This window comes from Rhinolophus sinicus, chromosome 2, assembly GCF_057876585.1.
Source record: "Rhinolophus sinicus isolate RSI-liver-muscle chromosome 2, RSI-T2T, whole genome shotgun sequence".
Lineage (NCBI taxonomy): Eukaryota > Metazoa > Chordata > Mammalia > Chiroptera > Rhinolophidae > Rhinolophus > Rhinolophus sinicus.
The window spans coordinates 35,889,757-35,917,032 of record NC_142502.1 but is presented as its reverse complement, the minus strand read 5'-3'; the positions used below and the strand labels follow the sequence as shown (position 1 = coordinate 35,917,032).

The following is a 27,276-nucleotide window of genomic DNA, read 5'->3' as shown; positions in this document are numbered from 1 at the left end:
AGTTCAGGGTTGAGGGGCAGCTGGGGCTACTCAGTGCTGTGCAGAGAGAACAGCCTACTGTTCTTTTATTATTTCATTTTAATTAATTAATTAACTCATTCATTTTAGAATACCCTCATAGCATGTGTCAGGCACTCTTCTAAGCACTTAACAAACATTAATTCATGAAATCCTCGTTACAATCATACGAGGTATGTCCTGTTAATATCCACATTTTGCAGATGAGAAAACTGAGGCACAGAGCAGTTAAGTATTTCACCCATTACTAGTGAATTGGTCAAACTATTTTTGTGTGTATAGACAGCAACATAAATCCGGAAAAAAAATACAATTAAAAATAATTATATCAAAAAGTAAGCTCTGATCATTAAAACATAACATATAGTTTAGAAAACCTTCATTAAACATCAGAATATAGACAATTATGCACAGAAAGTTAAGTTGATAGAATCAACCTTTTGAAGCAAAGACTGGACTAAGTGGCACTTGCTTAGAATATTTTTCTCTGAAAAGAAGAGTTGACTTTCTGATGTATTTGTTTTTCCAGCACAATTTTGTTTTGTTTTATTTTGTTTTGGTGGCAGTAGGTACACAGTTTTTAAATTTTTTTCAAAGACAGACATTTTTCCTCTAGACATTTTATTCCCAATGATTCTCTTGTTTTCACTCACCTATATTCCCATAGCAGTGAAGTTAAAGCAAGGCTCAGACAAATAATCTGTGCTTAGTGATATAAACCAGACACATGAATATTTCAGAATTTTATTTTCTCCAGGGTTTGTAGACTTATCCTTTTCCCAACCCAACTCTTCTGTTTGTCTGTTGCTCTTTCTCCACGAAAGCCCCATGCTAAGGCCAGGCTGGAATGTGCCCTGGTACCTGGCACAGAACCATGCTGGTATCGACTTCCTGATCTAGCTTCTGACACACATTATGCCACTGAGACATGAAAAAGCAGAACAGCTATTCATCAAACTCTGTTCTAGGTATGAGACACCATAGGGAGTAGAGAGAACTATGGTGTCAGAAAGACCTGGTTTCTCATCTAGGCTCCTGTTTTACTCCCATGGTGATTCTGGCAAATTGTTTAAATTCTGTGAGACCTCGTATCTTCATCTCTAAAATTCTCTGAGACCTCATCTGTGTCCTCATCTTCAAGATAATAGGAACAAAGCCAGCACTGAAACTTGGGGTTTGTTTTCAGACTAAGATAATGCATTGGAAATTCCTTTGGAAATGTTAAATGATAGCACAAGTCGGAGTATTATTATTATTACCCCTCAGTAATATAAAACACATAGATGGGATCATCAACTCTAGCACTAATGATACCTCGAGACATTAACAAGGGTAATTCTTCTGTGTCTCTCCCATAGAACCTTTCTAACAGGAAGTGCTTCAGACCTGGCTTAATGAAAACCGAGCTGCGGGCGCAGCCTTAATGAAGAATTTAATAATGGCTGATTGATTTAGTAACAAAGGGAAATTGCTTGGTGTTGTGCTACTCAATGTGATGCCAAGATACCAGTTTTTCCCTGTCAGACTGAAAGAAAGGATTGGAGAGTAGGAAGGAAATAACCTGCCTGTGATTTAGGTTGCTCTTTGCACTGATTGTAAGCTGTGGATACAACTCTTTGCACTGATTGTAAGCTGAGGCTACAACTCTGTGAAACCCAGAGAGAAACATAGGCCACATAGCCCCCAAAAACCTTGCATGGCCAGAAGTAGCAGTAAAAGCTTCCCTGCTCTTCATTGCACAGGCACTAGTAAGTAAGAGAATTGAATGTCAAAGTCTTCTCCATCTAGTTTTGACATATTATAGCAGTTTTGATCTCTTTCAACAGCAATGGTTTACATAGGCTGGTGTCTCAGTTGTAAAATATTTTACTGGTGTCCTTACTTCCTCATACTATGTGCTGGCATCATCCTTTCCAAGTCAATTTCAGATTCAGGTTTCAGTTAATGCTATTTTGGGAAGCACAACCAAGAGTCAAGAGCTGCATTGGTTTGTTGTTTATGGCTTTCTTCCAACACATAAGGGGAGAATAGATGGTGGAGTGCCTATGATTGGGGTGAAAACCCCAAACATGAACATGTGGAATACTTATTGTGCTGACAATTGATAAATTGTAAGAATTAAAAATAATTTCAAAGAGAAGAATGATGGTGGGATTCCTGAAGAGAGAAAATTCATAAAGTGCTCCATTTCTTTGGAAGATATTTTACAGACTTTGGCAAGTTCTCGTTTAGTAATGTTCTGCTTCGGATTAGCCTGCTGAGCTGCTAATGGTAGTGATGTGACATGTTTGACAACAGGGCTGCAGTGTCAAGAGTGGTGGTGACCTGTCCTATGAATGCAATTAGCTAGGGCGTTTTTATGTTTCTTTTCTTAAACTTATACATCGATAGGATTTATGTATGTAAAGATCATTTGATTCTCTTTTTGGAGCAAGATATTAGAATTTAGAACTAGGTTAGATTTACTCTTGAAAACTTTGCAAACCTGCTTTTCTTCGTTGCTGATCCTGAGATTTGCCTTATTTCAGTTTCTTTGGAATGACAATGTGTACATAAATTTGTCTCTTGATTTTGACACAGTTTTGTAAAACCATACTTAAAGTGTGTTACTTAAAACAATTTGCCTCGTGTTTTCAGCCTGACCTGGTGCCATGATTTATTCTTGCTACACACAATGCACCATCCTTCCAAAGCTGATTTCAGATTCAAGTTTTACTTAATCCTATCTTAGTAGTAATACTATTTGGTATTCTTATAGGTAACAAGAAGGATCATGAGGGAAAAGTTCTGAATTGGACTTTTCTAATTTTTAGTTTTCTTTATCATGATATTTTAATAAACTTCGGAAATTAAAAACAAGTATTTTTTAAGAGGAAGGTCTACATTTTAACCAGAAATATAGCTTGCTCGAACTTTCCAGTTTGTATAGGTTTATAAGCTTTTGGTCATAACACTGTGTTAAGCTATTATATTTAAAAAGGAGATAGGCCAGCAGTACATATTTCACTGATTTGAAGACAAACAAGTAATAGAGTTCTACAAAAGTTTTATTTTCTTGTGTATTCAGGAAGTATTTTGGGTTGTCATGTCCTTAGGATTGTAAACAGCCTGTATACTATCCAGAGATTTAAAAATAATCCCTTGATCTTGCCTTTTATAATAGTAATATGCTATCTAAAGATCATCATTCAGGTTTCAAGTAAAAGATAAAAACAAATATTCTTCAGTTCTGATGATACCCTGCCCTGTACACTATATCTGTGGTTAACATTACAAAAAAAAATACACTGTGTGTATTCCAATCAGCCAACATGTATTACATCTGTTGTACACCTAGCATTGTGCGAAAGCTTTCCCCTGGATCATGCCTTTGACTTCCTTCCTGCCCCCATCGCCCACCCCCCACCACTGCCAGTGAGATGAGCACAGGTGCCTCCACTTTCTCAGCTAAGGGAACTGAGCCTTAGAATTATAAATCAATGACATGCCCAGGGCCACATAGCAAATGAGGGGTAGAGAAGACACCATACCCTATGCTTGGTTAATGCTGGTCCAAGAGAGATCCTATTCCAGCAGAGAAGGAAATGAGGCTCAGAGAATGTGAGAAGTCACCTGAAGTATCACTGATAATTTATTCCTTCCTTTCTGAACTTCTATGTTTTTTCCATTAGCCTCCAACTGTTTCTGGAAGTAAAAACATTATTACTATTCTCTCTTATGTATTCACTGTCTCATACTGTCTTCCTGGTGAGGCCGTCACTTCCACGAAATGCCAGTAATTTCTATTCCCAATCCACCACCCTCACTCCCCAACTCTTCCTGAGTTCAAGATTTCTTTCTCAAGCTTTTCCTGGACATCTCTACCTGAATGTCTGAGGAGAAAACAACTTGAAATGTGGTGTGCTCAAAAATTGAAATGGTTGACCTACTCCATACATTTGCCGATTCCTTTTAAAATGCTGAAATTCCCTTAGAATAATTATCTCATTTTTCTCTCAACTCTGACTGTGTTACTTCCTTCGCTTCCCTGAATTTAGGATGTGTATGCTTTTGATTCCAGAATTTTCAACCTGGAGCTCTTCCTTAGTTTAGGATCTACTTTTTTTTAGATGTTTAGTTGATACTAATTGGTTGTACTACATGTTTCCCAAGTCCAACAGGTCCTATCCCAAACTGCATTCCCAGCCACCCCCAAATGTATCCTCTTTTTTGCATTATTGATTTAGATTACAGATGTTACCATTTATTCAGGCTCTGAAGCTAGCATCTGTGTCATCCTTTGTTTTTCCCTCAATCTTAGTCCCTACATCTAATTGTCAAATTTTAACAAGTTTACTTCTGAAATATTTCTAAAATTTGGCTTCTTGTCGCCATTCTTACCTCCACTGCCTTTGTCAAGGCAGTGTCTTAATCTACTGTTAATGTTGCTGCACTCTAGTCCATTTTACAAGAATATAAGGAGCATTTATTGGATTTCTACAATGTGCCAGGTGCTGTGTTAAGGTGTAAGACAGAAAAGATAAACACTTGACCCATAAATTCCGATGGCCTGTGTTAAATAGACAGGTGATTTTCCCTTTTGCTCTCATTGATCTTCCTTTCTTTTTCTCTGTACACCTTCCCTTCTTTCTTTTCTTTCATCTTTATGATACAAACTCAATACAAGTAATTAAAATCTGTTGGCACTTTTAACCATAGCTGTTCACATATCTACTGTTTTTGTTTCTAGAAGAGCCTCCTCAAATCTCATTCTCAAATATGTGGATATGAACTTCCGGTATTGCTGAGAACATTCTTGAGTTATTTAAAAGTACCATGCTTAATTTTTAGGAGTTTTTAGTGCGCTAAACCTTTCTATAGTTTCTACAAAAGTGGTTGTCAGATTTAACGCTGTGCTTTTCTGTTGCTGTTAGGTACACACTGGTGGATATTTTGCGTGCAATCTTACTGTCGTTAGAAGCCATGATTGAAGATCCTGAGCTTCAAGTGAATGGGTTTGTTTTGATCATAGACTGGAGTAACTTCACCTTCAAGCAGGCCTCTAAACTTACACCCAGCATGCTGCGATTGGCTATTGAAGGCCTTCAGGTAAAGGTTTACAAATTACCCACTTTCTTGGTCTCCTATGTGTGTGTGTGTTAGAACACCTAATGTGTTAGGATAGTAAAATGTCTTACTTAAAGAATAAAAACAATTTTTTTTTTGCATAGTGTTCAAGCACAAACGTTCAAACACTAATGGGGCAAAAGATTTTGGATGAAACGCTGAAGAATGTGCCCCTTTCCACAGAGGAGAGATACTTGACATATCTCTCACTGAGCCTAAACATAAATATGGATGATAATCTGAGATGGTTTATCTTGATAATTAGAACAAGCAACATCTTTTGGATTTTAATTGTTAGCACTAAAGGTAGACAAGGCCTATAGCTGCCTGAAGGACTGGAGATCTCATGTTATTTCTAAAAATTAAAAAAAACCACTTTAAGGATAGACTCAGTGACTTGCTACTTGCCAACTTACATACCATATGGAGATGTTTAGTAGTAATGTGAGAAGTTATTGCAGGAGAAAAAACTGACAATTCAGACATGTTTGGGAGCTTCTCCATTAGCCATGGCCACTATCAGAACTTCTTTGAATGCTATAGTCAGATTTAACTACTGTACTTGTGTTAGAGAAAAAAATGGTGCCCCCACCCTGCAGGGACCTGTACTGGCTGGACACAAGGAACTATCTTATCTCTATTCCCCATAAATGTCTCAATCTCCTTTACTTTCTCCCAGGACCCAGACTGAATAAGCAGGGTTGATTCTTCCTGGCTGCCAGTTAGGAAGTCACTTAAAGGAGATTTTCCTGCCAATAAATTTGACATGTTCTTTACCTTTAAACTCAGTGTTTTCTCTAGTTCAAATTGATTTTTTAAAACGCTCTATATCTATGTCTATATCTGTATCTCTGTCTATATCTGTATATCTAAAAACAATGGTTATTTTGAATAGGATTACAAAATGTGCTAAAAACATTCCATTGTAACATGCATGATTTCATATTTAGTTTTAGATTGAAGTTACATTTTCTGACTTATCTAATTAAGTCTTTTTTTTTTTTGCATTTGTTATGTGAGTAATATTATTGTGTATTGATATGTTTCATTCAGAGAATGAATAAACTTATATTTGAGATTGACATAAGACCATAAAATGTTTGAATTAAACCTGTATTCACAATTTTAGGTCACTGAACACAACTATCACCATCAGCAAGACAACCAACACACCACAATAATAAACACCTTCAATTGACCCAGCCAGGGAAATTAAGAGATGAGGACATTTTTAATAACTCAGTGATGATTTATATCATGTCATACTTCTGCTATAATATGTTACTTTTATTTAGGCAAACATAAGAAATATTCTAGGAAGTCAAACCAAAAATAAGCAAGGCTACCAATGGGCCTAGTGCCAGAGAGGAACCTTAATGGTGTGTATTATTAATGGGATGTAACTGTGTTTTGAAGAAGCCTCATCTCTTCCTCTTGGAATGACTGCATAACCTCTCTATGTGTACACACCAGACCCTTTTTCCTGAAACAAGGAGTATTTTGAGTGACTCGACTAGAGATAGCACCTGATATCTTGAATAAAGACACATAGACCATTGCTAGAAGATCCACCCATGATCATAGCACAAGGCCAATAGAAAGACAGTGTGGAAGGGCAGAAATACAATGGGCTTTAAAGGCAGACAGAGCTGGGTTTGGATGACAACCCTATCATATATCAAATACTTGGCAAATTCCTGTGCTTGTTTAAATCTGTCTATTCATTTATACCTATTTTAAAGTATTATATTAGAAATGATACATCTTGCACCTAGCAGGTGATATCAATGCTGAGAGTAATTGATGTGTATGAGCTCATTTTTCAGGTGGTGTATTTCTCTGCATGTGTGCTGGTTTTCTCATTATTTAGTGACTACCGAGACTGTGAATAGCTCTTAATTTAGTGACTGCCTACCTAGTTGATTGATTTTGGGAATCTGAATAATGTACTCGTATTGTGCTTTTAGTGCTCAGATTATAGATACACAGATTGCATTCTTTAAAAATCACTTCACTGCGTGGTTAAACAGCATCTAGATATTTTCATGTTAGATGTCAGTAAAATGTTCTTTCATGTTGGAAGTCAAGCAAAAATTGAGATCATTTCACCTGGTAAAAATTACTCTTTGTTTCTTTTGGGAGAAGCTCCAGGTACAGTTGGAAAAGTGGTAATTGTGGAGATATCCTTGACCTTGAGGGTTGAGCAAGAGTTTGCCAAGTGGACAAGAACAGGAAGAGCATTTTGGGCAGGGGAACTTTGGGGAGGTGCTTTGAACAAACATACAGCTTTAAGAGGTTGAAAGTATGTGATAAATCTGTTTTGATAGGTTAGAGTGAGACATGAATTGAGATGAATGACCAGAGATTACCCAGGAAAAGCAGGCTGAGCCCTGGCTTGATGGGATGAAGGCCAGCATGCTACTACTTTTGTGGTGTGGCCTATGTTCTCCAGGCATGGGGGAGTTTCGGGCAGGAAAGTGACCTGGTCACTCCTCTGCTTTGGGAAGATCTCTCAGGGAAAAGAATGGATTTGGATCAAAGGAGGGAGGGGTTAGAGCTAGAGAACCCCAAAGCTACCTTGTAGATGATTGTATTGATCCCATTTTGTAGGACAGGAAGTAAAACTTTAGGGAGTTTGAAACCCCAATTTTCTTCACCTCTGTCCAGTGTTGAGTCCAGATTGGCTGACTCCAAACACCAATGTCTTTCCTGAATCTGTTGCTTCTATTGTTTCCACAGCTGTGACTAAGAAATAGTGAGTAGGCTCCTTTTAGGGTGACTTCCCTCCCTTATGCCAAATCCTCACATTTTAATACAGGTGAAATTTGTTTATTGGGGTAAACAAAACAAAGCTAAGTAAAGAAGTCACAAATGGCGGGCTTGTGGCCTTGTTCTTTTTTTTGACACCGATTGGCACAATCATTTTCTTCTTCACTGCCAGACGCCCAGTTCCCTGTGACTGAGGTCAAGGGAAAAGTGCTTTTACGATAGCTGGAGAGAACTTATATCAATACAACCCCAAATTTGTAAGCCACTCGTTGGTTTGAGGCAATCCTGTGTGCTTTCTCTGTGTGTGGAATATTCAAACTTTTTTGTTGTTGTTTGTTTTGTTTTAATGAAAAGCATCAAACATTTTTACCAATACAATGTAGTACTTAGATAGATAAGAGGCAACATCAGATATTTTTGTAGAAATAAAGTATTCAGGTTTCATTGGAAAGGAAAAAAAAGAGAAAATTGTTCTTTTACCTACAAGAAGTTAATTGATTAGTGTAGTTATAGTAACAGGAAGCATCTTAGAAAATCAATACTGGATTAAGTGGATGTGATTTGTAGACTCTAAGATATCTGCTTGGGAAGTCAACTAAAACATGAAATGTTTGGAAATACCTGGAACAGCTTAGATTGAATTTATAGTGAAGTGATGTGGTTTTAATATTTTTTCGTTGTAGTTGCTATATTTTTATTTTTATCTTGTAATATATTACTGTTTTTAAAACCTCTTTAATAATGAAAAGCTCAAACTCTCTAGGAACCCAGAATCTCTTGTGAATTAAGAAAGAAAAAATAATCCTCACTCTGCCTGTGTTGTTCTTTGCCCTTTGGATATATTTATCTGTTATTCCCCCTAGCTCTGTCCTGCCATGTGTGTGCTTTTGCTTTCACAATTTCACAGGAATCCCCAAACTCCATCTGCTGAAAAGTACATAATGTAGTCAAGATGTGGCTCTGTTGGCAAGGGGTTTGGCTGTAACAAAGAATTGAATAGCTCTTTGAATTGCTACATTAAGACTCAGATGTAGGGCCATCCCAAAGTGCCTAAATCAGTGCCAGATATTGTGAGAGCCCTTAATAACCAAGGCTTGTGAAAGAATAAAGAATGTGTAATTAATTCACTACTTAATGCTGGCCCTTTCTTTTGACTCAAGGGTCCAGTGTTCTGAACAGCACCCGGTCTGCTGAAGCTCTGGTCACTCATGTGGAAGGCAGAAAGTGCTGCTGCTATAAATCCTGGCTCTGACTATTTGGAAGCTCAGTCTTACCTAGGGGTTTTTGCCAAACACAGAGAACATGCTAATGACTTGGAACATCACTGTCCAAGGCTAGCGGGTGAGAAGCTCCATTAACGTGTCTAGCTTTAGCTTATTGAGTCCTCCAAATCCTACCCACAATTTCTAGCAGCTCTGAAATTGCACGTGTGTGTGTGTGTGTAGGATGGTTTAGGGAGAATATTAAAAAGGAATTCTGTGAGATATTGAGTAAATTAGGGATTCAGAATAAAACAATAGCACTCTGTTGTTGCTGTGCAACAGTGATCTTTACAATGGTCCTTAGCCTGCCAATACTTTCCAGGCTTCTAATGCTCAGCACAATACATACTAGAAACCTTTTGCATATAAGCTACCCAGTAAACTTAAGGCAGCGTTATGGTACATTGATGGGAGGGGACTGAAACAATGCCTATCTTTTTGAAAATGAACACAGAGGCTCATGAACCTTATTCATTCATACAGCCTGGAGTCGGGAGCATTTATTTCCATGTTTTGTATATGCAGACAGAACCATACTGAAAAACAGTGACAAGGGCGGCATGTAAAAAACGTGACATTTTGTTCATCACATGCATAGCTGTCTGAGCTAAGTGTGCTACCTTTCAGTTGTTACTTAACCTAAGACAAAATGAGTGAAAACTTGAAAGTTGCTTTTTTTCATAGTGTGAAAATGTGGTGGTTTGGCTGAGAGGTTTAGTACCCAGAACTAGGGCATTGGAAGTCTTTTTAAAAGCTGACAATAGGCATGCAAAAGCTATATATAATATTTAGTTCAACAAGCAGGCTAAAGATATATAACCTTTACACATACATGTACATATATACATATACAGAGGGAGCCAAAAAAATGTATACACATTTTAAGAAAGGAAAAAACTGTTAAAATTGTAATACTCAATATATACCAATAAAAAAAAGGTGAATGTAAGTCACGTTTGACTTCTGCAATTATAAGAGATGCTCAAAGTGGTTACCATCAGCATCCAGACACTTTTGATTACAGCGAACTACTGCTTGAGAAACATTGACCAAAGTGTCCACTTGTATACATTTTTGGCACCCCAGTATATGTGTACATATCAGTGTTTTTCTTGTATTAAATTGCTGTTTATTTCTTTTGAATAGCAGCTAATCTGTTTAAAATGTCTAGTTATAGAAAGTTGGTGTCAACCATGAGAAAATTGAAGAGAAGAATGTTCTAGAGTTATTAACATATACTTACAAGACAGTGTCAGTAATTAGCAATGAAATTTAATAACTGTATACTTTCAACTACTGAAAAAGAGACTGGTTATCATTTAGCTTCCAATAGCCCAATAATTGAAGCAACAAAAGGGAAAGAAGTGAATAACAATCTTTTGGTCTGAGTCATTGAGATAATGATAAATGGATAGAAAGTAATTATCTATAATAAAAAACTGAATGAATAATATGAGCTAATCTGCATTTAATTGTATTGGCTATGTTGAGACATGTCCTTAACTAGAGGGAAAAAAAAAGAGATGAGTAACTGCAAGTTCCCTTTTACTCTTTTTAGTAGCAACTTAAATACATCTTGACATACTGTTCTATCCCAGAGGAACATCATTTTTCACTCTCTTCAAATCAAAACTGCTAAATGTGAACATCTACTTATACTTTAAAAAAATTAGTATAGATGTAATGAAATACTATTCATTCGAATAGTGTATAATGGAATACTATTCAATGGAAATCCTGCCTTTTGCAACAATATGGATGAACCTGGAAGACATTATGCTAGGTGAAATAAGCCAGGCACAGAAGACAAATAATGCATGATCTCAATTAAACGTGGAATATAAAAAATTGAACTCATGGTAACAGGTGTAGAATGGTGGGGAAAATGGGGAGATGCTTGTCAAAGGGTACAAACTTTCAGTTAGAAGATGAATAAGTTCTGGAGACCTAATATACAGCATGGTGAATATAGTTAATAATAATGTATTGTATACTTGAAATTTGCCAAGAGAGTAGATCTTAAGTGTTTGTATCACATCACATAAAGCTAATTATATGAGGTGATAAATATGTTAATTAGCTTGAGTGTGGCAATTATATTGCAATGTACATGCATAGCAAAATGTCATGCTATACACCTTAAGTATATACAATTTCTATTTGTCAATCAGACCTGAAAAAAGCCAGAAAAAAAAATTACTTTAGGATCCTACTGCCATCAGATTTTCCTATAGATGTTGATAAAGTTGACATGTCTGTCTTACAAATGTTTAGTCATTTCACCTTCATAAATTTAACCTCATGGGCATCTAAACCAAAATCTTTTGAAATCTCAAATTGAGGTGTCATTTTTGGTTTCTTAAAATTTAAAGTTCTGGTACTATATTCCCAGAACCTTGGAGGTGAGTGATTCTTCTGTCTCATCTCTTGTTATATTCTCTTAAATTTTATCTGAAAACTAGAATACTCCTTTATTATAATTATTCCGAAGGTCTGTTTTTAATGGATTTAATTTCCTTCATATTTGCAATTAGAGAAGCCACAGTAAACTCATAAGAGGAATGCCTCCTTGAATTTATCCTGGGATATTATTTGATGCAGTTAATAACTGTTTCTATGGTTTAAAGTCAACTGAATTTTGAAAGGCTGCAATCAGTTAGAATTTTAAGATGTGGGTGAGTGTGGGGTAGTTATATAAGGTATGATAGCTGCTGCAACAAACCAAAATGTGTACATTGGCTCAGCCATCTGGCTGCAAAGTCCAGTCAGGTGCTTTTGATCAATGTATGGTGATTCTCCTAGTGAGTCAGTGACCCACCTTCCTTCCACCTCATGGCCTTGCCATTTTCTTTGTGTGGCTTCCAAGGTCCTTTTGCTCAATTCCGTTCCGTTTCCCTTTAAGGTGATAAAGCATGGAGGATCACATATATTTCTATGGGCCAGAACTGAAAACAGAGTATACTGCTTCCTTTTTAATTATATTGGCTAGAAAAATCATTTGAGCAAACACTCATAACTACAGAGTATATGAAGAAATGTAGTCTAACTGTGATCTTAGGAAGGAGGGGGATGGTGTATATCTTGTGCTGTCTTTCACAATGCTGATTCCTTAAATATTAGGTTGGTGCAAAAGTAATTGCGGTTTAAAAGTTTAGAAATAATTGCAAGAACTGCAATTACTTTTGCACCAACCTAATAACAGTGATGAGTCTTCAACCATCTCTACATACCATGTTTGCATATGTTCTCTAAAAGGAAGAGGTGATAATTAGTGTTTCAAGGAAGTTTAATTCCTATATACACTCACAAAGCAATAAATCTCTCTTTCCTGCAATTCATTGTATGTACTGACTGCAATCTCTATAACTGATGAGTTTTGCCTAGATAGGGGGCTGACAGTTCTATGTAGCTAGGTCACTGTAACTATATTCCTATAACTAAGGTAACACAGCTGTGATTCAATCAGTTCAACTCTCCTAGGATGAGTATTTCCAACCATCCTGAATTTAAAAGGAGAAAAAGGTAAATCATTCCTCTACAGTCTTATCACTCTGTCCAAGAAAACTATAGTGATGCTTTTGTAGCTTTTCCTTGAAGGTAGACATCCTCTGAATTTGAAATTTAATTTTCATAAAATGACAGTACATGTTTTTTGTTTGTTTGCTTGTTTGTTTGTTTTTTTGTATGAGATGACCTATGTGGAGAAACTCCCAGAAAAGAATATTAGATGCTAACACACAGAAAGGATGTCACTCATAACTCTTGTTGCATGGACTTAGAGAATGGAACCACTGTCAAACTTTAGGATGTAGAGTCCACCAGCATTCATTCTTTTGTCGATATTTATCAAGTGGTTTAAAGACCAGTTGTAGTTATACTTATTGTTTAGTCCTATCATGAAAATAAAAAGTCAATATAATTTTAGTCAGTACAGAAATTAATAAATAAATAAATAAATTAAAAGTTACATTATTAGGACTTAGTTTTTCAATCATATTATATACTGTAAAGAATCTACTTTCCTTTTGAAGGTATTCTAGGAGCTCTTTATTTCATGTTATGATTTTTATCTCTTGTTTTTTAGGTCGATATTAGTTCTATATTAGGTTTACGTTTAGGTCTATATTAGACCTGTCATCCTAGAACATTTTTAAATTTCACTCTTGTATTATATTAGCTGCTTCTTGGATGTTATTTCCTTAAATCCTTGAATCCTTTTCTCTTTTCATATTTTTTTTATTCACCTGAAAAGTACCGGAGAGGTAAAATTGTAGGGAGTATTTGCATTCTTTAAAATACGTTTATTCTGCTTTCACATTGATTGATAGTTTTTCTAGATATAGAAATATGGATTCAAAATAAGTTTCCCTTAGTACTTTAAAATCATTAATTCATAGATGTTAGGCATCCATTATTTCTGATAAGAAGCTTCATTTCAAATTTCTGTTACTTTGTAGGTACCTGTACTTTATATGTAAAAGATGTTAAGTTCTTTCTTTGTCTTTGGTGTTTACAAGCATGCATCTCAGAGCAGATCTTTTTATGTGTCCACCAGACCTTAATGTGTCCTTCAGTTAGTAAAAGAAACATTTTTATTATTCTTTCCTTTCAATTTTTCTCTGATCCCTTTTATTGTACTCCTATAACATGGTATTCGTATCTGTGATCTTCTCTGTGTATCATAAAGTTTCATGACCACATCTATTTTTTATTAAGCTTTTCTTTCTCATTTTCAGATCATTGTAGATTCATGTGCAGTTGTAACAAATAGAACACAGAGATCTTATATGTTCCCCTTAATGGTAACATCTTGCAAAAATATTACACAATCTCACAACTAGGATATTAACATTGATGAAACAGGAATGAAAGTCCTGGCTGCTCACTCACTGGTGGGTGACACTGCACTGCTGGAGGGTGGGGCCCCTCATTACAACTTGGTGAAGGTGCAACTCTAGGCTCACTTCTTCCTCTTTGCTGGTGTGGGTGGGAGTGAGGTCACATTTTTTTTTTCCTGTGGTATTTGGTTGTAGTAGAGTAGTTATGGCCTAAAAATCTGTACGTTAGTATACTCATTTTCTGGTCCTTTGTCCACTGAAAGCAGCTATTATAAGGTTTTTTTTGTTTGTTTGTTTTGTTTTCTTTCTGCTGATTGGGGTTTCCAGTTACCAGTTTCCTGAGTTTTAAATCTGGGCTATATGTGGCAAAATCAAACTCAAGCAATTTACCATCATGTCATTCTTTGGGTCCCAATATCCCTACTTGGTCTGCCTTCCTCCATTCATCCTTGATAGTCTTCTCATGTTTGTTTTATACGTAATGCCCATGTTTTTTAGTTATACTGAATGGGAAGAATAGAAAAAGTATGACTATCTCATCTTGCTGGAAGTAGAAGTCAGAACTGCATGTATTTTTATCTTCCAAAATTTTATCAAATGTCTGATTTAATAATGTAACTCTGCCTCATTTAGTTTTCAATGCTGTTGTAAATTTATTATAGTTTGTACTGTTTACTATCACTTAAATTTGTGGATGGAGGTGAGTAAATTGTACTTATTCAGTTTGCCATATTGATTTGGAAACTCCTTAACACCTTAAAGCCAGTCATTATCTAGTATATGATCACAGGATGATAGAAATGAAGTCATAAGCCACCATTTACCTTACATGAGGCTCTGGGAGAGAAATTATTTTGCTCCTATATGGTAGTAGTTTTTGTTGTTGTTATTATTATGCTGTTTAAATCCTTAGAGATATTTTTCTGGAGTGAAATATGGAAATTTTTTGTTTCCAGAAATAAAAATTCTAAGGAATAAACTCATAATTCTTTGCAAATCAGTATAAGCAGACCTAACCTAAGACTATAAAGCTTAGAACACCAGGTTTATTTGCAAATGGGTAGTCATTCAGTCAACTTTGTCATCTGGTTTCAAAAGAAAACTTCAAAGAGATACTTCTGGTCAGCCCATTATCTCTTCTAAAATGGCTAAGAAGATTATATTTTATTCCATGCAGGACAATAATCGGTTGCTACATCTGGGAGACAAACTACATTTAGTGGTAACTGAAGCCTGCTGTTTCAGCATAGGGTAGATGATCAGCGTCATAGTGGGTTATTGCTATAAGCTGAACTTAGAGATGTAATTTAGTAAGTGAAAGGAGAGTGGAAACACTCTGCTGCAAATCATAAGAGAGTTTTTTTTTTCGTTTGTTTATTTGTTTTCAGTTTCATAAGTATTTAGAACTGGAAAAGACCTTAACTCAAAGAATAGCTAACATGACTCCAATGCTGCATAGAAACCATTAAAGGAGACTTAGGCTGAATTGAGCAGCACCATGGAGAGCTCCCAGAAATGCCTTTGCTTTGGTTTGTATTTTCTCCTTTGCAGTTCTGGTTTTCTTTAGACATCGCTGCTTCCAAGGTAAGCCCCTCTACTTCTTAGAATAGGTCACAGTCCCTGCAGAAGTAGAGAGTTTCTTCATTATCCCTTAGTGTCATAATTTATGTGTTTGAGTGAAGGCTACATTTCTCTTGTGGCTCAAGTTTCTCCTTTTGAGACTTCTTTTTTCTTTATTGTTAGCTCCTGTTTTTGGAATTATTTACTGGAAGCTCATGTGTTAACATTGGAATTAAAACTATCCCCACTCTTTCATTTTCTCTTGGAGGCTTCCCATAATGTTACTAATAACCTAATTTTAAAACCACAAAACATTCTTACGTTGGATCTAGGGTGAGAGAAGTGACACTGATTTGTATTTCATCTTGAGGCCATGTAATGAAGAAAGGAGTCATCTTCTTTCACCCAAGCTAACCACTGAGAAAGTAGTGTTTTGATCGCCTGCTTTCCTCATAAAGAGTTGTTTGGAGAACAACTATATAGGATATAGTTGAAAGCAATATTGTCTTTCCTCTTGACAATTGCTAGAATAGGTCAAACTTTAGAATCAAGAATTCCTGGGCTTAAATCTTCCCTTTGTCACATCCAGATTCAATTTCAGATAGACTACTTAACTGGTCCTAGTCTTTGTTATCACATCTGAAAACTGAGATTAATACCTTCCACCTGCTGGTATTATGAGGATTAAACAAGATAACATATATGAAAGAGATTGGCATGATACCTAGTCAGAGAAGGCACTTGACTAAAGTCAGTCCTGCCCAGGTGCTTATCCCCTGCCCTGTGCTTAAGAAGAGAAACTAAGTAAACTTATACAAGAAGATTATTCCTTTAGACCAAAATACAATTATTATATAATGTAATCAATCAGCCTATCTTGGCAGATCATATAAAACTGACCAACTGAAGTTAGGTGGGATGAAAACTTTCCCCCACATTTTCTATAAATTATTAACCTTTTAAGAGACTACAGGTAATTTTCAAAGTTTATAGTTCCTGCTTTTGTTCTCCCAGGTTGTAAGATAATGGTTAAATACAATTATAACAAGTACTGGTGCTTTATAACATGTGGCACTCATTGGTTTATTCCTAGGATTTAAGACTCTTGGATTTTCACTCTTGGGAAAATCACAAATATTTTCTGTTGAAACCACAGGAAGAGACTTGTATAAACATGGTTAATTTACATGTATCTCCTCACCGTTCTCAACTAGATAATGAGCTCCTTAATGGCAAGAACAACATTCAATTCAGCTAAAATAACACATAAACTGGCTGACAAAGAGGATCCTATCTCTGGTTCTGGGTGTACTATAGAAATATTGTAGAACTAGGATTCTTAAAACTTTCACCTGTGGTAAAATAGGATGAGATACTCTTGGGAAAGCATACACAGGAGGGTGCAATATCTCAGGCATTTGAGAAATTCAGGGGATGTAGTAATCAAATGGACTTTGAGGAAGAGAGCTGATACATTAGAGAAAGTCAGTGAAAGGATTTCCTGAGCAATGGGCATGATACAATTCAGAAATCATATTGGCCAGGTGATGGCATTTAAGCATAAGAAATATGTTGGATGCAATCATTATAGTGAGTGGCAAGATTGGATTGGTACCCATAAGGGCATGGAATTCAGGGAGCTATGGATATGGTGACTAAACGTGGTGTTCCTATATGAGAGATGGATGGGGAGACAATAAGTACTGTTTAAAATATTCAGCCCAAAATGAAAAGGAATAAAGTCAGCTATCCCGATATGAAGTTAGACTACTGTGCTTAGTTTTCTGTCCGGAGACACTCCTAAGACTCAGAACCCATGAGCTGAAGGAGAACACAGAGTCCCATGAAGAAAGACCTGCAACACTAAGTTGTTTCTATCAGGGATGATCTTTCAATTGTTGAGAAATAATGTTTGCAAGGAATTTGCAATAATGTGGACAATGGTTATGTATAATGTTACATGAAATGTGTATGATTAAATAATGTAATATATGACCACATTTATGTTGATAATATGCTAAAAAAAGAGGAGAAGAAAATGCATTGGAATTTAAGCAATGCTTATATGAGAGCAGTAGGACTATGGTGAAATTTTCTGTTTTGTACTTTCTGCATTTTACACATTTTACCATTGCGAACATGGTATTTTATCATAAAGTACTTTATTTCAAACATTCATAATATATAGTAGAAAATAAAGCAAATTTTTTAACATGTAAATATACAATGTGCCCTTATAAAAAGGTTAACTTCTATTTTAAATAATATTAACATGGTTTGATGAGTAAATTAATAGACTCAGGCAGCTGCAGCTCCTCATCTTAAGAAAATTATGCAGTGCTAATACATATAGCTGTGATGGGTCACATTTTGGGACCACAAAATAAATTTATAACAAGACCCAGGGAAAGCAGAGTGAGTGGAAATGTAAATATGCTTTGGAAAAAAAATTAGCTATGCTTAAAAAAGCATCTTTTATGAAGCTACCAGGATGATTTATAATCCAAAATATTATGCTAATATACACAGCATGTACTAACCAGTTTTTGGTAGAAGGAAGTTGAATTCAGTCAAAGCCACCAATAAGCCCTATTTAAAAATATTTTAATGCAAATATGAATAAGATAGCAATAGGTGAATTCAGTAAAAGACAAAAAGTGGACATAAATTACACCTTATGAAGACAATCAAGCTTTTAAACAATACATGTTATTTCTGTCTGCTCATTATATTCTCATATTATTAAAATCAATTCAATAAATGACAAAATAACTTTTGGAGACAGAAATTGTTTAATACTTCAGAGGAAGGTATTATTGTATAAGGACTAAAATGATATAAGGGTTTTATGGAATTATTGTAAATTGAGCTAGATCTTGAAGGATGGCATAATATAAGTATGTAGAGAGACATAGGGAGGGGAACAGTAGAGCTAAGGTATAGAGGTAAAAATTCATATATTGCATTTTGGATATATAAAAAGTCTAGGCAGTCTGATGTGAAGGGTTGAGATAAAATGGGTAACAAGGAAGCTGAAGAAATCTATTAGATTGGGGTCAAAGTGGAATGGACTTTCAATTTGAACTATATCTTATGAGGAATGGAGAATCAATGAGTATTTTGATGAGGAGAACAAATCATGAAAAATGGCTGATAGAAAAATTTATTTGGCATTATTTGTTTGTTCATGATTTCAACCTACAAATGCATGTCGAGTGTGATAATTTTAAAGAAAGAAGTTAGAAAAGTGGGAATTTGTAGTAATCCAGCCAATAGATGCTGGAAGTCCACACTAGTGGCAGGCTAACTGGTAAAGAAAAAGAAGAGGAGGGTATGTTTTGTCTATGTCTTTTCTTAGCCACATTTTTGTCTGTCCTCATTTAAATTTTTGTTAACTCTCACCTTGGTAATCCCAAAAGACAAATCAGTGGCCTTGCCTCCAGCTGGCCCCTGTCCAATCCCTTTTCAACATGGTAATCATAGTTGTCTGTCTAAAACATTATCTTGTCACCAGACACCCTGTCCCATCCCATGTCTTTGCTCACGTCGTTCCCTCTGCACAGATAAGAAATAAAGGCTCTGTCATGCCATGTAGACTAGAGCTCATTAGGCTTACTTTAAATAAAACAAACCAGAAGTTTTGTCAAGGCAACAATTTGGGACATAAGTTAAAATACCTTTTTTTTTTCTTGCCTTTTAAAGATCGTCTTGAAAAAAACTAAATTGTTATGCTGCATGGTAAAGTCTCCTGGGAAAGGTATTCTTGAAAAGGTTTACATTTGTCTTTCTCAAGATCTAATGATAAACTGTATTTATGATATTAATGTACTATGCATTTACAGAGAAGTACATTCCGTTTTATATAAATTTTAAATGAAATCAGTTTTCTTCTAGAACCTGATCAAATGTTGGCAATGATAAACAACTATTTGTATGCTGTAAATATTTAAGGATTACAGATTCATCATTGGGTTCTTCTTTTTCCTGTAGACTTTCTAGACTAATAACTAAATACAAGTGAATAGAAAACTGTGTATTAAACTATTGGAGAGCATCCTAATGTAATCTTTCTCATCTAATAGGGAGGCTATTTTTTGGCATTCTATGTGATTCTCTATTGGGCTGTTGGCCATTCTATACAGATCTAAATCAGTTTTAGCAGCTGCACAAACATGCTATGTCAGATGCTGTAATGAAAAGCTTAACATAGACATGTCTAGAATCTTAGAAGCACAGCATTTGAAGGAAACTTAGAAGTCACACAAGTCATTTTATGTAAGAATTACTTGAATGGTAGTCTTAGGAGATGATTATGCAGCTTCTGTTTGTATATAACCAGTCTGCTAGTGCACTGCCTCACAGGGCAGCCCTTTTTACCTTTTAGAGTTTGGCCACAAAATTCTTTTCTAAATTCAGCTTTGACTGCTGCAGCCATTGATTCTTATAGCAACTCTTGAACACAGGATTAATGCCCCTCCACCAAATACACTGTCTTTTAAATAACAACATTTTAAAAACATTGAATGTCTGTTCCTTTGAACATTTGAAACTGATGTTTTTCATTTTATTATTTTTTTTCTCCAAAGACCTATGGACTGTCCCTCCATCCCTTTCTCTCATGACATAGTTTCTAAATAGTATATCATTCTAGTTGCTTTCTTCTACATTCAAAACATTTTGTAGGTTTACCCCAGATAATAATAATAATAACAACAGTAATCATACGTAATAACAATGATAATAATAACAATAACAACAATAATTAGTCCATATGTGTTTTGATCAGTGTAGCTAATATTTCCCATTATTACAAAATGATATTATTAAATAACCAAAGGCAATGTTAATTTAAAATCGCAAACACTCTGTAAAAGTGCAAATAACATACCAAAGGAAAAGAAAGAAAATGGCAATTATATCTTAGTTAGGGAAAGGATTAAGAAAAAAGATATCCACAGAAGTCCCTAGAAGGATTTTGAAAGAAGGAAAACGCATTGTTAAAAGCATTATTGGATGAAGAACAGTTGGGGAAAAATAGAGATGAATATGTACATGATGCATTTGGGGATTGGCAAATAGGTTCATTTATTTGTGTCTTAGCATTCATGAAGAAGTAAAATAGGAAATAAAGTTGCAAAAGTTAGTTGATACCTAATAGTAAAAGGTCATGAATATCACTCTAAAGCAATCAATTTTTCGACTTGACAGGAGAAGTGTATTTTAATAGATAAATCTAGGGGTCCTGTGATAAAGGATGGATTAAACAGAGAGAAACATGATAACAGTCCTAACATGCTTTTGATTCCCATTAAGCATGCCTCAACTATATTTCTAACAAATACTCCCTGATGATGGAATTCATAGGTAGCAAGGAAGCTATGTATTAGAACACAGATTGATGGGGCAATTTTGTCAAAATCACTCTGAAAATAGTTCTCGTGAATCATCTTACATGGAGAATGCTGTTAGACTTGACGATGCATTACTCTCCCTTAGTGAAATGCTCATAACCTCTGCACATTGGACATTTAGCAAGCCATACAGAGAGCAGACTCAAAACTCAGTCAAAGTTCTGCAAATACCAACTTTCATAAAAAGCAGGAAGTTATAGTTTATTACCATCACAGTGTCGTCTTATCCCAAAGTCTCCTTTTATATCATTTCTTTCTTCTTTGAATTGAGCTTTTAAATAGGCCATTAATAAAAGTGTGTACATTTAGTTCATTTCTTGTTCAATTCTATCTGTGCCTGATCTTTGATCTTATTTCTGATCCTATGGAGCTATATTATAAGAGGCAGATAAGAGACTGGATTCTTGAATTCATTGTGTAATGTTTAATCGTTAGTGGAGTTGCAGTTATCCAAGAACCTTATCTCACATTCTGTTTTATATAATGTTCTCCGTACTCTAGCAGTAAGAAGCAGGAATGAGTCATTTTGAAGTCAAGCTTTCTGCAAATTAAAAGTATGTGTTGATGAGACTCATTTATGAATGCTTGGAGAATTGCTCACTTGCTGCTGGTGAAGCATAAAGGTCAGCCCTGTCTTCTGTAACATTTTATCTAGATCTGCTTCCCTTTGTCTCTTTTCATAGCTCCAAACTGGACTCGGCTGTCCAGGTGGAACCAAGCTGTGCAGGTCCAAATGACAGTGCATGCTTTCTTCTTCATGTGAACATCTGAGACAAAAACTTGCTTCACTAAACTACCTGGAGTAATTTCTAGGGCCTTAAAATGCTACTGTACTTGCTATGCTTTAGGATGGCGTCAAAATAATTTTGTAAGAAGAATCTTAATCTTTCCAGAAAGGCTATTATTTAGTTCATCACAAAGCAGAGGAAAGATGAATTTCTATTGTGTTAGGAGTCTCGGTTAGGCCACCTCTGTTTTCACAAGCAAATGACAGTTCCAACTACAGCTCGTGTATCTGCTCAAGAATCTGATGAACTTTTAAATGGCTATTTCCAGAAGAGTGTCTGAGGTTACAACTTCAAATTCTGCTGCTAAAATGCCCAGGGATATATTTGTAGTCTACTGACAGTACATTTTTTATTGCATTGATATCATTATTGAGTCTCTTGGTCTTATTTTTCTTTATTTTATACTTAATTCCATTTAGAAATATTATATCAAAGAAGATATTTACTTCTCATAAAAATAAAAGAGCTTATAATTAAAACTAAAAAACTTTTTCCCACTACTTACTGCCGATATCTTTTAGTTATCTTTTTCTAGTATTTACTTAAGAAATTCTTTCTATTAAAAAAAAGTTATTCTTTTTTAGCCCAGTCACTTCTTCTTGCAATTTGCCTAACTGCTTTCTAGTTTTGCAGCATGGTTATCATCCTGGATTGTTTTTCACCGAACTTTTGGTTTAAATCTATAGTTTCTTATATAATATCCTTACTTCTTTTCCCTGGTTTCCACACTACATTGCCTCTGTCTTATCAACTAGACTTTTATCTCCTCCTATTGTAAAAATATATGGAAAAAATTCATGTGATGGTGTCTTTCTTTCCTTCCTTCCTTCCTTCCTTCCTTCCCTCCCTCCCTCCCTCCCTCCCTCCCTCCCTCCCTCCCTCCCTCCCTCCCTCCCTCCCTCCCTCTCTCTCTCTCTCTCTCTCTCTCTCTCTCTCTCTCTCTCTCTCTTTCTTTCTTTTTCCACTTCTCACACTATTGATATCTCATTTACTTTAAAAATATTAATTTCCCATCATTTTTAATGAAGCCTCAGGGGTAAGGGAAACAAATACATATGCTCAATCTGCCATTTTAAATCAGAAAATACTCATCTACTTTTAAATAATTTTATGTATTATGCAAGCCACCGAAATGCTCTCTGGTAAAACACAGAGTATAAAAATTTTTCAACCAACTGGCAAAATCCAGGTGTGGCAGAGATGGTGTTTCAGTTACCATCATAAGAGGGTGGCAAAAAAACAACGGGGCTTAACACATTACTTAAATAAATGTATCATCAATAAATGTGATTTTCTTCTTGTCTAAACTAAGAAAATAATAAAGGTGGATTTTAGTTTTATAGTGATTGAAGCAGTGTCACTGCTGTAGGAGTATATGCAGTATTTTCTTAGTATGATATTAGCTCTAGTGTACTACTCAAAATTTGATCTTTTTTCACTTTCTAATGAATTAAAAAATTACACCAAAGTGGACTAAGAAGTAGAATTGAAACTAGAGTAGATTTGAAACTAATAGTTATTTGATTGATAACAGCTTGAATTTTTTAAGTCAGTTTTAATCTTTTAAATCATTAAATTTTGTGTTTCAGTTTTCTCAGTTATAAAATTAAAATCATGCAATGACAGACTTGTCCAAGAGATTATAGGCATTCTGTAAATTATAAACACCAAAAGTCTGTTTGTTGTATATTGTTACATATTTTGACAGAGTTTTTTGTTTGTTTGTTTGTTTTTAGTTAATTCTTAATTGTATTGTTTCCAAATTTTTATCAATTTTTAGGTATGTATTTTTGACTCAGGAATTTTTTTTTAATCTTTTTCATGTTTGCTTGTTAATCTTTCGTTTTAAAAGAAACATTTTACACTAACACTATGTGGCTCATGAAACTGAATGATTTAAAATACCAGTTAATTTTTCTTTTTTTTTTTTTCTGGGGAAGGAATTGCTGCCTTAAAAAAAAAAAATCAACTTTTATTTATCTTTCAAAGAACAACATAGGGTTATATTTGGAAAATATTTTACAATAATTTACATTCTTAAAAGAAATAGATTTTGGTTTTGTTGTGTCAAATCTATATAGAAACAATAATATTAGAGAGATAAATATTAGAATGTTGACCAAATGACAGACACATAGATCAATGGAAAAGAATATAGAACCCAGAAATTGATTTACACAAATATTTCCAACTGATTTTTAACAAAGTGCAAAAGCAAGTTAATGGAGGAAGTATAGTTTTTCAACACAGACAAAAAAAACAAAAAATGAACCTTGACTTAAACCTCAAACCTTATATAGATTATGGAACTAAAGGTAAAACACAAAACTATAAAACTTTTAGGAAAAAAATAGATGAACATCTTTAGGATCTAAGGCTAAGCAAAAGTTTCTTAGAATTGATGCTGAATGCTCAATCTATAAAAGAATAAACAATAATAAATAAATTGAACTTTGTCAAAATTGTGACACCACCCCCTTAAAAGGATGAAAAGACATGCTACAAACTGGGAGAAAATATTTGCTAACCACATATCTGGGAAATAACTTTTATTTAGGAAATATAAACAAACTCTTAAAAACTCAACACTAAAAAAATCCAATAATGAAATGAGTAAAATACATGCATAGATATTTCACTGAGGAGGATCTACAGATGACAAACACACACATGAAAGATGTTCAACATCACTGCCATTAGGGAAATGCAAATGTTGATACATGCAACAATTTTGAGGTCGACGAGTATCAAGGGTATTATGCTAAATGAGAAAAGCCAGTCTCAAGAGGTTGTATAATATATGATTATACTTATATAAAATTCTCAAAACAACAAAATTATAGAGATGGAGAACAGATTTATGGTTACCAGAGGTTAGCGATTGGGGTTAGATCAAAGGGGTAATGTGAGGGAGTCCTGTGGTAATAGAACATTTGTGTATCTTGGTGGTGAAGGTTACAAAAAGCCACAAAGATGATAAAATTGCATTGAAGTACATACAAACACACTCACAAATTAGTACTCGTAAAACTAGTGTTATCTGAATAGGCTTTGTGGATTGTAGAAAAATCAATTTCGTGGTTTTGATGGTTCATTCTAGTATAACATCTCATTGTGGGAGGGCAGGGGAAGACAGCATGGGATTTCCCTGTTCAGTTTGGTTGCATCCTGTGAGTCTATAATTATTTCAAAATTTACAAATCATTGGGTTAATAGATAGGTACAGGTACCTTCTGAATGGTGAAAAAATTGAAAATGTCAGTCTAGATCCCACCACCAGCATCACGCCCATATATAGTAGACACAATAAATACTTATTGAATGAGAAAAAAATAATTGTGTTAATCTCTTGGAGAACACCAAAAGACAATATTCAGAAAAACATTTTTATTTTGCATCTTTAAAAAAAGTAGGATTTTTTTGCTGTTTTGTTTTGGTTTTGACCATATCTATATGACAGAATATTAGAGAGATAAAAGCAAAACTCTTCAAAGTAAAATCCACCTCTTTGTTAACACTCTCATGTAAGAGAATTCCTTTATGACTTTATCTAAATGTGCAGATTAGTTTTTGAGAGTTAATATATGAACCTTCAAATGGAATATCCATCTACACACAAATACTGTGTTTCCCTGAAAATAAGACTTACCCTGAAAATAAGACCCAGTTAAGATCTCAGCCCGATGGACCCATTTAGTACATTATGACGATGTTCCAGAAGATGACATGACTGTATTTGAATAAATGTAGTTTGTTGTACATGAGATAAGATATCCCCTAAAAATAACCCCTAATGGAGCAAAAATTAATATAAAACCAGGTCTTATTTTCGGGGAAACACGGTATATCTATCAGGGATATATATGTGTATAGATAGATAGATAGATAGATAGATAGATAGATAGATAGATAGATAGATAGATAGATAGATAAAACCCATGATGAAGGAAAGGGAAGTGGATGATACAAAAAAAGGAATATCAACAAGACCTGATCCAGTGATAAACTACATGGATGGAGTGGGGCGAGCCAAGATAAAGATGTTGGATAAAAGCTGTAGCTCTCTGTGTTTTATCTCCAAAATCTCTAGAAACCACCTAAATTCTAAATCACAGTTGAGCCACAGTGTAAAGAGTAGAGAGTGAGTTTTTAAAAATTACATAAATCAAAAGAGCCTAAATACTTCACATACTTCAACATTTAAAATGGTATGCATTACCCCAGTCAGATTCACAAGTTATGTAAAACCTCTATATACCAGTTTTATCACTAGTTCAGAACTGTTCACATCACTTAAGTTTCAAGGGTGGGAGAAGGGCAAAGAATGGAATCTCCTCTTCTACTCATGAATTGCAAGGAAGAGATTGAAGCTAGATTGCTCTCTGAATCACACAAACACACATCCATACACATATTAATAGTTGGAAACACTATTTCTTTATTCAGAAAAGTCTGTGCTTCCTTGAGTTTATGCAAATTCATGTGTCTGGGTTGGAAACTTTTTTCTATTTATTTTGTTTATATGCCATGACTGAGATTATGGAAAGACTGCAGATGTGTGTGGTTACCCTGATGTGAATGCTTAGACAAATAGAAATGCATATCTTGTTTGTTTAAATCCACAGACCAAAGACTAATATGAACTCTCCAATTCCATTGCGAGACTCAAGAGTGAATAGAGATCTTGAGTTCACAGCAAAGCTATGAGGACATAATAAGTGCTAACTACTGACATCTGCACTCTTGGGAAGTGCACCATAGTCCAAAAACTTGTTGACTATTCCTCCTAAGGAGTTTTATTTGTAGGAGGACTTTGCAGCAATGTGAAGGAAAACTGCTAGGGAATAGCTGTGGATGATTATTTCTTGCTAATAAAGTCACAGGGGATAAAACAAGAGGAAGAAGAATCCTATGCAGGCAACATGAATTTCCTGGTGGTTTTATTAGAATTTTCTCAAGTTAACCAAAATTAATAAGTATCTGTAAGATTTTGTACTAAGCACAAGAAAAGCATAGTAAAATCTATGGCGTATTGAATTAGAAGTTCTTTTTTTGTATTTAGTGGTACATTTATGACATGTTTTTAAATTTTGGAGAGGGAGTAATGATGCCAACTGAACGCTTGCTTCCTTCCAGTTGTAAAACTAACAGGCAAGAGAAAGTAAATATTCCCAGATTAGCTAAACTGAGGAATCATCCTCCTTAACCCCAGCCTTGCAGGAAACATTCAGACTGAATAAGAGTCACTCATTAGCAATGTCGGGGGAGGGGGCAGTCTAAGCCGTGAGCCTCAGTCGTGCTGTTGTTCATGTGTGTTTCTTTGCAAAACATGTGCTTGCACATCTTTAGATCTTCTCAAGCTATCTTTACAGCCCACTGCCTCACAACCCATATGGACACCACACAGTCTTGGAAGGAGTTGGTAGAGCTAAAAGTGTTCTGGCAAATGACTGGAAAACATCACTCTAGCTTCAGTGATCTTTTCTCTCCAATTCCTTACTGAAGCCAGCTATACGATTGGTCA

The 27,276-nt window shown here is 35.1% G+C and overlaps 1 protein-coding gene across 3 annotated transcripts in view; it reads left to right on the top strand.

Moving 5' to 3' along the window:
- The window catches only part of CLVS2 (clavesin 2), a 128,227-nt gene that overhangs the window by 7,706 nt on the left and 93,245 nt on the right, over positions 1-27,276 (top strand). For all 3 annotated transcript variants that reach the window (XR_016020189.1, XM_019740972.3, XM_019740970.3), the window contains exon 3: positions 4,932-5,106. Coding sequence is in view for 2 of the 3 variants with exons in the window: in XM_019740972.3 (XP_019596531.1) it covers positions 4,932-5,106 (175 nt within the window). In the remaining variant the exon portion in view is untranslated. The remainder of the gene's footprint in view (positions 1-4,931; positions 5,107-27,276) is intronic.